The sequence below is a fragment of the Silene latifolia genome, chromosome Y (genome assembly GCF_048544455.1).
Source record: "Silene latifolia isolate original U9 population chromosome Y, ASM4854445v1, whole genome shotgun sequence".
NCBI classification, from domain to species: domain Eukaryota; kingdom Viridiplantae; phylum Streptophyta; class Magnoliopsida; order Caryophyllales; family Caryophyllaceae; genus Silene; species Silene latifolia.
Genome location: NC_133538.1, coordinates 181,394,549 through 181,405,811, shown reverse-complemented (window position 1 = coordinate 181,405,811; position 11,263 = coordinate 181,394,549). Strand labels below are relative to the sequence as shown.

Sequence of the window (11,263 nt, the reverse complement as noted above, 5' to 3'; positions counted from 1 at the left end):
TTGCTTTAAACACCATCATTTCTCTTACACATTTGGCTTCCCCATATTTAATTTTATTCTAACCAATTCACATGTGCATTGGGTAGAATAAAATTAGAAACAAAAACACTCCACCAACTCCCTCTCCAACCGTCGCTACTCCCTCCTTACACACACACATGCATTTGTTCATTGTTGATTATCTTTTTGCATGTGAAAATGAAAGTGTGTTTCTCTCTCTAAAATCCTCAAAAAATTAGAAATCACATACTAAGAGTTAGTATTAAAAATCTAATTTTTTTTTTACTAAGTGTTAGTATGATTTTTCAAGGGGCAATCTTACATAATATCTAGTTAATATTAGTATGATTTTGGGGTAATTTCTTGGGTGCTGAAGAGTGGAGGTGTTCTACTTTGGATACTTGAAGATGGAGGATCTTGCTATTTATTTTAAGCTCAAGAACAACCAAGATGGTGATCTTGGTTGTGCCCAAATACTACAATTTCTCAATGTAAGGAAAATTATTTTCCTGATCTTTTATATTAATATGCTTTAATATTGCATGCATGTTACATAGATCACATAAACAGAAATTATGAGATAATTTGACATTTAAGTATAGTGTCTAATTAGGATCTATGATCTTTCAAGTGGTATCAGAGCTTAGGCTTGTAATTTGCATGTTGATTTTAAGCATATTGAACAAATTATGAGATAATTTGGAAAACTGAAAAATTGTGTTAGAATAGGTTTTATCACAAAAATTTTTAGGCATGCATACCTACTTATATCAAAAGGTTTGTGTTTAAATTTGGTGATTTGTGAAGTTATTTTGCTTTTTTTTTAATGTTTTTTGTAGAAAACCGAGTAAAAAATGCCGTATTTTGGTTAAGAGTTAACTAAAAATATTTAAAAGTTGATTTGGATCATAAAATTTTTATATTGTTTCATGCATATTTTCTACAGATTGTATGTAAAATTTCGAAGGTTGGTTTGATGTTTTGCATGTTTATTGATTTTATGAGATAAAAGTCGATAAAAGTGAATTTAATTAATCATATATTTGAAACATTTGTTTCTGCCCTTGATAAATTTATGTACATTTAAAAATATAATTTAAAAGTTGAAAGTGAAATTTAAAATGTGATTTCACCTTATTTTGATGTTTATTGGTTTTTGTGGTTAAAAACCGATAAATATCGATCATTTTCTTCATAAGATTTATCCAAAAATTTTGGGCATTTTTTTCTGATATTTTGGTGTTCTTGGGAGTGTTACACAATATTCAAAATTTTTTTTTCAATTTTTGGTGATATTTTCAATTATTTTGGACTTATTACTTAAAAGTTATGATTTTACCGATTAAATTAGCAAATATCACCAAATCAAACTAATTATTCATCATCAAATTAGTGAGGACTAATTTTTAGGTCCAAAATAGTTTGGACAATTATTTTGGACTTAAATGAGATTTAAGAGTTGATTATTGATTTTTACAAGTTAAAAATCGATTAAATCCACAAGACCGAGCAAGATACCAACGATTGTAACATAGGGCGATTTTGGTATCATTTTACAGCATTTTAAGCATATTTATTTATGTTGAATGAATGATTGTCATTTATTTAAAGTATTTATTCTTTTGTACCTAGTATGGCCTAGTTTATTTAATCCTTATTACCCGAAATGAATGGGAATAGCGATTTGTTTGTAATTTAAATACGATCTCGTATCGTCGGTTTGTAATTAATTAATAGTTTTATTTATTTTATTAATTAATGCATAATAGGAATCGCTATGTAATTTAATTGTAATAGTTATTTTTACCGGCGTTTCCAAAAGACAGATTTACATCGAGACGGAGTCTATTTTTGGAAAGGTGTTCCAAATCCCACAAGAAGGAGTCACTTTTGGAAGATGTTCCTATGAAGAGGCAAGGGACCAAGGAGTTGGTTTCCGATATGTAATAGTCTCTTTATTTTTAACTAGGTGGACATACTAGGATTATTCATATGCTTGCTTGCTTCTATTATTCCGCGCATGCCAAAATCGACATTCACATGCATTTTATTTTCGCGGTTGTCAATTCACGTCATTTACATTCACCGACTTAGTTCACTTATAGGGAATTTATGACTAAATTGACAAGAACTCTCACATAACTAAAATTAAGATTAGCCTTAAATTACCAATTAGTAACGCCTATGAATCCCTTGTTCATTAGAGCCACACTCGCTCAAGCGGGGTGTTCTCTTTTTACCTTGGGTAAGTAGGGTGGTAAACGGTTATCACGTGACAAAGTTGGTTGGACTCAATGGGGTATTAGACGGTCTTGTAATCCGGCGCTAGTAGATGGATTTAATGAAATTCGTCAACCAAGAGTTCTAGAGGTAGAATTAGTCAAGTGTTGACTTACCGAATTTACACAATTATGGGATGTTTCACCAAAGCGATGCCTATTTTTGTCTAAAAAGAGATTTTGGAATCATTTATATAATTAAGTGAGAGGTCATTATATAAATGGACTTGTTAAAAATGTTTATCAAGGTTTTATAACATTGAATGTACATTTTCCTTATTGCTTGATGTATCACTTTTATATATACTTTTATAGCTCCCTTTATACCATTTTACATACCGTTTTCGTGCCTTTATATCATTTATATGCCTTATTTCAATGAATTGTCGATACTGCCGCTATTTTGTGTTTTGATGCAGAAATGACTCGTTATGAGTATGATCAAGCTAAGATTAGCGTGGCGGAGACGGCATAGTAGAATACACGAAGCATGGCACGAGGAACGAGGAAGCACGAAGGCTAGAAGTGAAAGAAAGGAGGAAGCCGTATGTGAAGCAGGATCCTCGATCGAGTCAGGTAGGACTCGATCGAGAAACTGTCCTCAATCGAGTCACCTCTGGCTCGATCGAGGAACCTTTGTGGCGGATTATTTTCCGGATTTTCCAAAAAACGATTTATCTTTTATTATAAATTAGAAACTCGTACTTTATTGTTAGGTTACGCTTTTATTTACCTTCATAATGTTGAATACTCTCTTAGAACCCTAATCTTTCCTTGCTACGGTACTAATCTTTCCTCAATAATTAATCGTTCATTGTTTTATGTTAATTGATCTTTGTTATTTCTTGCTTTTAATTATGTCTTCAATCTTAACTATTGTTGTTGTTATTATCATCATGTGTAGCTAATTTCCTCATCTAGGATGAAGGGGATCTAGGTTAAATAAAAAGGGAAAATTGATTAATTGCTAGTAATATCGCATAAGTTGTTGTTTGATTATTGTTCTTCTTCTAGTTGATTAACTTAAGGCCTGAGTTATTAATTAGTGTAGCGAATTAATCCTTTCGCCGACCGGGTTAGAATTAATATAGGCTGCGATAATCAAATAGGTTGTATCTAATTATAACGACCGCATGTTAGAATCGATCTAAAGGGCATAATTGAGTTGACCGATCTTATGACCTTAAACATCTTGGTAGATCTAGCAATTGATTAATAATCCCCAAATAATTGACCTAGTGAACCGGAAATCCTAGACTCTTAATATTATTGTTTAAACCTCCTTTTAATTACTTGTAATTAGTTGATTAGATCAAAACAAAACAAACCCTCCAGAAAACGGTTACCCTTAGACAATTTAAATATTTACAGACTTAGCTTTTACTGCCTCCCTGTGGATTCGATACTTGTCTTACTGCTAGCTATTCTTGTTAGTCCTGAGATAGTTTTACTTTGGTTTGGCAATACGACTTTAGCCACATCATTGCTCGTTCATTTTCATTAATGTATTTACTATGACATCATGCATTTCATCCTCCTTTCATCCTCTATTTATTATTATACTCAATTCGTTCTTTCCTAAAAAGCGGTTTCTTTGAAGGAATTCGGTAGCTATGATTGGTAACATGATTTACCAAATCACCTACAAAATCTTACAACGATTTTTGCGATTATTTTACAACTTAACGTCTATACATATTAAAAAGGGATTTCATGTTGCAAACTCTTATTACGAGTTTAAATGGGAGTCACATTTTATCAAGAGTGTCTTGATTTTGAAATTGACACCTCTGTCATGATGATGACATATTAGTTTTAATTACTCAAGAGTAATTCAAAAGTTTGCGAAAAGAGTTTTCAAAATCACATAGAATACTTCAATATGATACCGTTAAATGGCTCACTTCGAGAAAGGTCAAATCGATTGTTTATAAGCTAAAGAGTTTGGGCATATGATGACAATTGAACGGTAAGGTAGTCCAATTTCTCAAGAAGTTGAGATTTTGCCACATCTTGCACTCACCTTATAGTAATTTACTCTTACTAAGTGTATAAAATATCACGAATGACATGAAGAGAGGTCTTCATGAGATTCATTTTTGCTTGTTGAACCAACAAGGAATATAAAAGTGAGTGGGAATTAAGAAAAAGCAACCCTAGATGTATGCGATAGGACAAAGTTGAAGGAGACATCTACACAAAGGATAGGCTAGTTCTACTATCTTGGTATGAGATACGAAGTATGGGTCATTTCTTTGTAAAGAAGTTTACATGAATTGATAAAACGTAAGACGTCTAGCATAGGACATTTTTGTATCGAAATAAAGCTAGAGTAGCAATGATCTCGATAGGGAAAAATTTACCTAAATTTGGTTTTAAAAGAATGTAATCATCTATGTTTATACATAGAAGACATCACTCATGTGATTTAAAACAAAATCTTGTACCTACTCCTATGATAACTTTGTGGTTGGTTTAGACCACACAAGTTAGAGGTATTTTACATTCTTCACGAAAACTAAATATTATACTATCTTGTACATTTTAAAGTCTCTAATCCGGTGAACCCAATTGATCAAACCTCAAGTAAATTCGTTTAAAACGAGTAAACGATAAGCACATCGAACAACCATTTTAGTGAGAATCTTGTGGTATGTGTGCATGTATTATGTTTTCTTTTGCAGAAAAGAAACACAATAGTGAGGTGATTGACCATATTCATACGGATGTGTAAGGCCGATAGTTGGTTATATACATACTTCATTACTTCATTACATTCCTATGCTTATAAGATGTTATGGGACTCGGTAAGGAATGGTTAGCATGTAAAAGTGCTATATGCATAAAGAATAATATGTATAAGAAGTAATACATATATGTATAAGAAGTTATACATGTATAAAGCATATATGTATGAGAAGTCATACATAAAAGATGTCATATGAAGGATGTGTATGTATAAGTGTTATACGTACAAATCATGAACGAATGCTAAGTACATTACAACATCCGATGTTGTATAAGAGACGGTTGATATCCGGAGTTTAATGGAACTAGAGTAGTTCTGTTAGCCGAATATCGTCTCCCGAGAGACTGTGAAAACAGTGGAAGTCTTTGACTGGCTTTAGAACCAGAGTCTAAAAACTTGTTTAGACATGTACTCAGAAAGGCTCTATGTGATGAAAAAATTGCATAGAACAAAAGGAAAATAGCAATGAAAATTAGAGTGATGCAACTGTTCCTAATCCTCTAACCAAAGCCGTTGGTATAAGGTAGACGTGATGGTTATGTCATCTCAATGTGATTGAGGAGTATACCTTTATTGCTGGAGATTGTTATGTAAATATTTGATAGAGTATTAATATTTACGTAAGTCATGATCACATTCATTGTTTGAGTCTGTTTAAGAACTCAATTATTCAGTTTGACAGAAAACATGAATATCTTGTTTGTCCGAATTGGTTGTGGAGACAATGTTGAACCCCAATTCAAGTGAATAGGATGAACATTGTATAAGCCCCTAGTCACTTAATGAGGTGACGTCTCGAAGTGACTAGATTGTAAGATGATTGATGGTAGGTTCAGCACCATAAGGTCATAAGGATGACTAGTCGCTCGTTTACATAGGCAGATTGTGGGACACTTTGCCGGGCAGTGACATTTGTAGAGTCCCTTAGATCTATTTCAGATGCCTGGTCATGGCAGGGACTTCTATGACATTCCTATGAGTCGATTCTTTAAACTGGAGACTATTATCTGAGCCTGTGCAGTTTCCGAGTGACTTTGGTTTTTGTCATAGGTCGTGACGTGAAAAGAGGCCAAAGGACATCTACTGGGTCTTGGTGATCTATATTGTGCAAAAGGATTGATAGGGTAGACAAGAATTAGCCACCCACATTGGGTTTAAACATCTCTAGGTCACTCAAGGAGTTGTGACTGAGAAATGCGTGGCCACGCTCGGAAGTAATCTATGGTAGATTTTTCCGGTCTTGCAGTCACACTTCCGATCGAGAAAACCACTCACGATATGTTCATGTGAAAGTGCGACCTGAAAGTCACCTTGCATTGAGTTGGAGATTGTTGTTATTACTGACAAGAGAATCGGTAACACACCCTTGTAGAGTACAACCAGGATAATGTTGGGATAAGGAGTTATCCACAATTGTTTGTTATAATCATCGCACAACCTGTCTCGGACAAGTGGGAGATTGTTGGAGTATTTGTCCTCCATAATAGTGCATGGTAATATTATTAAACTCATTAAGGAATATGCATGGGATATTCATTGGCAATACTAGTCAGCTGATCAACCTATATCGGTAACGGTTGGCCAACTAGGGTTTGACGTTACTATCGTGAGACGGCGGTGTTCAGCTGATCCCTTTCAGTCACACCTAAAGGAACGAGCCCCAACACGAAAACTAATTAATTGTATGAAATACACTTTAATTAGTCCTTTGATAAATTGACTAAGAGTTAGTCGATTAATTAATTAATGATTAAGTAGTTAATTGTTACACTAGTAGTAATTGACTAATGTGATTAGTATTGGTACATAAAATATATGTGTAGTTGTACATGTATATTTGCGGAGTGTTTTAGACGATATTAATCGGGAAGCATTTAAACATAAAATGATGTTTAAATAAAATCTACACGTATTTGTGCGACAAATGTAAGAACCAAAATGGACCCGTAAATAGGTCACTTTGGACCGCGTAAGTGCATGTGGTAGCGTGTGTGTTGCTTTAAACCCCATCATTTCTCTTATACATTTGGCTTCCCCATATTTACTTTTATTCTAACCAATTCACATGTTCATTGGGTAGAATAAAATAATAAATAAAAACACTCCACCAACTCCCTCTCCAACCGTCCCTACTCCCTCCTTACACACACATGCATTTGTTTATTGTTGATTATCTTTTTGCATCTGAAAATGAAAGTGTGTTTCTCTCTCTAAAATCTTCAAAAAATTAGAAATCACATACTAAGAGTTAGTATTATAAATCTAATTTTTTTTACTAAGTGTTAGTATGATTTTTCAAGGGGCAATCTTACATAATATCTAGTTAATATTAGTAAGATTTTGGGGTAAGTTCTTGGGTGCTTAAGAGAGGAGGTGTTCTACCTTGGACACTTGAAGATGGAGAATCTTGCCATTTATTTTAAGCTCAAGAACAACCAAGATGCTGATCTTGGTTGTGCCCAAATACTATCATTTCTCAATTTAAGAAAAATTATTTTTCTCATCTTTTATATTAGTATGCTTTAATATTGCATGCATGTTACATATATCACATAAACACAAATTATGAGATAATTTGACATTTAATTAATGTGTCTATTTAGGATCTATGATCTTTCATATTTGATATACTTTACCTTGGGCAATCGAGATGGTAGCACCTTGATATGCTAAGGTGGTCCTGGTAAGGCACCTTGGTGTATGAGGGTGTTACATAGCAACGCCACACACGACATCCACATCCTTACAACACACGACAAAACCTTAATTACAACCATCATACGCCACAGTAGCCACCACCGTGGTCTCCCTTGACCCACGGTGGTCCCACCAGTGACGCCACCTCCCTTGGTCAAGGTCTAGTCAAGTTACGAGGTTCCTAGATCCACACCTATTCGGTCCCAACAACAAAACCCACAACAACCACTTAACCCGTTCGAAATTCCGACAACCACCCACCAAGGCGCCACATTTTTCCACCCATAACCACCCACCGTGGTCGACTCACCGCCAGGAACAAATCCAACCCAGGTCTGGTCTCAAGCAAGGCGAGGCAAAGGGTTTAAAACCCGTGTAAACCCACGGTGCAAACCCTACAATAACAACGACAAACACCAGCTAAACACCCCCTTTCCCCGTCGGTCACAAGAATCAGAGGTCTGGTCGACCAAGGTGGTCCACGACCAAGGTCACGGCTGGGTTAGGTCACACGGTGGTCTAATTACGAGTTTGTATTAAATAATTACAAGACAAATTATATTATGAGACGACTTTATGAAATCTTACCTAGAGGCGATAAATTAAGATAATTCACCTTTTCTCTTCCTTCTAGATCCCCCCCTCTTTCTCTCTCTCTCTCTCTCTCTCTCTCTCTCTCTCTCTCTCATTATTTGAGATTTATGTGTGAATAGAAGCTATTATGTGAGGTGAATGTGGTATTTTATAATAGAAGGTAAGACAACTTAGGAAGTTGCTAGGAAACTTACCTGTTTATAATATGTGTATTATTATTATTTTATTTGTTGTTGTTGTTGTTGTTGTTGTTGTTGTTGTTGTTGTTGTTGTTGTTGTTGTTGTTGTTGTTGTTGTTGTTGTTGTTGTTATTGTTATTATTATTGTTGTTGTTATTGTTATTATTATTCTTATTTTTGTTATTGTTATTATTGTTGTTATTATTCTTGTTATTGTTATTATTGTTATTGTTATTATTTTTTTTTTTTTTTTTCTTTTTTTGCAAGAAGAGTATTTCTCATATACTTCGAAAAATTAGGATTACATGAGGTTTCTCTTACAAGAATATCCCCTATACAATTCCATGTATGACTACCACTATCTATACAAATGGATGTTTATATACTAAGAATGAAAAGCTTCTACTATTTCACTATATATGTTTTCAGAAGCTTGACTTAGCAACAAGGCGCTGCTTGTGAATTGCAGGTCTCGAAAATAGCCTAAATAGGTCTCTCACTCCCACCAAAAGCTCGGGCATTTCTTTCATTCCAAATAGCATATGCGAGATTGCCCATGCTACATCCAATCAATCGATTAAGCCAATGTTTCCTTCGCCTTTTTGCATCAGTCCAAACAAGCAAAGAGTTAACATCAGTGCTGTTGGATTTCATCCGTATCCATGCTTTGAGGAGTTGCAGAAAAGTAGCAGCATAAGGGCAAGTGAAAAAAAAAGGTGAGTTGCATATTCAGCATCTGACTTGCACATGTAACACCTATTCACAATATAAAAGCCACAGTTAATCAAGAGATCCTGTGTAGGAAGCTTTCCCTGAACAGCTAGCATTAGAGTGACTTTATGCCGAGGAAGAATAGTGCTCCTCTGAATGGCTTTATAAACAGTTGTGACAGGATATCTACACCGTATACTATCATAAGCTTTACGTACAGAGAAGTGGGTCTTGATAGTACAATCATGTAACAAATCTTTGGCAGCTTGGGCACTGCCTAGCTGCTCAATGCACTCATTCCTAGTTAGGATTATGCCCCTGAGGCTCTCAGAGAAACATTCTTTAATAGCAATGTCCCAAATAGAGCAATGCTCAAGATAGTACTTGGAGACCCAGTGAGTCCAAATTGCCCTATGGATTTTATCCAACTGCCAGAGCCATTTCAGCATTGCAGCTTTGTTCCATGCTGCAACTTCTTTGATTTGGAAGCCTCCTTCCTCCCATGGCACACATATGCTCTGCCAGGCTTTAAAAATTTGCCTCCTGTGACTGTCAAACCTTCCCCAGAAAATGTCTACTCAGCTTAGAGATGGTGTTACAAATTTGTTTGGGCAACAATAAACTAGTACACAAAAAATTATTAAGACCAAAGACCACTGAATTGAGGACCTGAATTCTCCCTGCATAAGAAAGGTGCTGAACAGAATAAGTCCCAATCAGATCCTGGATATTAAGCAACAAGCCATCATACATATCAACTGTCAGCTTAGAAGCATTAATAGGATAACCAAGATATCTGAAAGGAAAAGATCCCTCCTTAATCCCTACAACATTTACAATAAGATCCCTAACTGCAGGTTTAACTCCACCAAAATATACTTCAGTTTTCTCCAGATTTGCTGTCAACCCAGACCAAGTGGAAAAACAACTCAGAATAGTAGCTGCTTGTTGCACGGCCTCGTAAAGATCATTAGATCATCTGCAAATACAATATGGGTGAGATTGAGCCTAGAACATTTAGGATGGTAAGAAACATTGGGGACCTGGCACATTTTTCTATGGCTTCGAGATAATACTTCCATACTTAAAACAAACAAATAAGGTGACAAGGGATCTCCTTATCTCACACCACTCTTCCCTTTAAAGAATCCATGATAAGCTCCATTCACATTTAAAGTAAACCAAGAGCTTGTAACACAAGCTATGATCCACTTAATGAAGGCAGGAGGAAAATTTTTACCAGAGAGCATATTGTTAAGGAAAGACCATTGCAGAGTATCAAATGCATTACTGATATCAACTTTAAGCATACATCTAGAGGTGAAGTTTTTCCTCCCATACCCCTTGTGCAGACCTTGAGTAAGCATCACATTCTCAAATAAGCTTCTCCCCTGAACAAAAGCAGCCTGCTCATGGCCTACAATAGTAGGGAGAATTCTCTGAAGTCTTGCTATTAGGATTTTACTAATGGTTTTGTAAATTGTGGAGCAACAAGAAATGGGCCTAAAGTCCTTGACTGATTGAGAAAAAGGCTTCTTAGGAATAAGGGAGACCAAAGTTGTATTAGCCTGTTTGGGTAAGGACCCAGTTTTAAAGAAGTCCTCTACAGCAAGGCTAAAGTAATCCCCTACAATGTCCCATGCTTTTTTGAAGAATCCAATAGAGAACCCATCTATTCCTGGACTTTTGTTTGAGTCAACAGCAAAAAGAGCTTGCTTAATTTCAGCTCTTGTGACAGGTTGTATAAGTGCTGCATGATCATCAGGGTTCACACAGTCCTCAGCTGAGATCACTGCAGGGTCAATAGGAGAGACCTGAATAGAATTACCAAGGAGTTGTTGATAATTCTCTACAAAAGCTTTACCCACTCCTTGCATACCCGAATGAAAGGTACCATTATGGTCCTTAATGTCTCCAATCATTATATTTGACGTTGCTGCCTCTATTTAATCTTTGCAAAGAAGTATTTAGAGCAAGTGTCATTATGCTTGATATTAAGCATTTTTGCTCTCTGAGAAAGCATCTGAAGTTCAATGTCCTTAAGGTTCCAAAAC

General features: G+C 35.3%; 1 protein-coding gene across 1 annotated transcript; it reads right to left on the bottom strand.

Moving 5' to 3' along the window:
* Window positions 1–9,148: 9,148 nt before the first annotated feature.
* LOC141629551 (uncharacterized) lies at window positions 9,149–11,131 on the bottom strand. The gene is made up of 3 exons (XM_074442532.1): window positions 10,339–11,131; window positions 9,879–10,108; window positions 9,149–9,727 (listed from the first exon to the last, which is right to left on the bottom strand). Exons 1-3 carry the CDS (start codon window positions 11,129–11,131, stop codon window positions 9,149–9,151), a joined length of 1,602 nt encoding a protein of 533 aa, XP_074298633.1.
* Window positions 11,132–11,263: the final 132 nt, after the last annotated feature.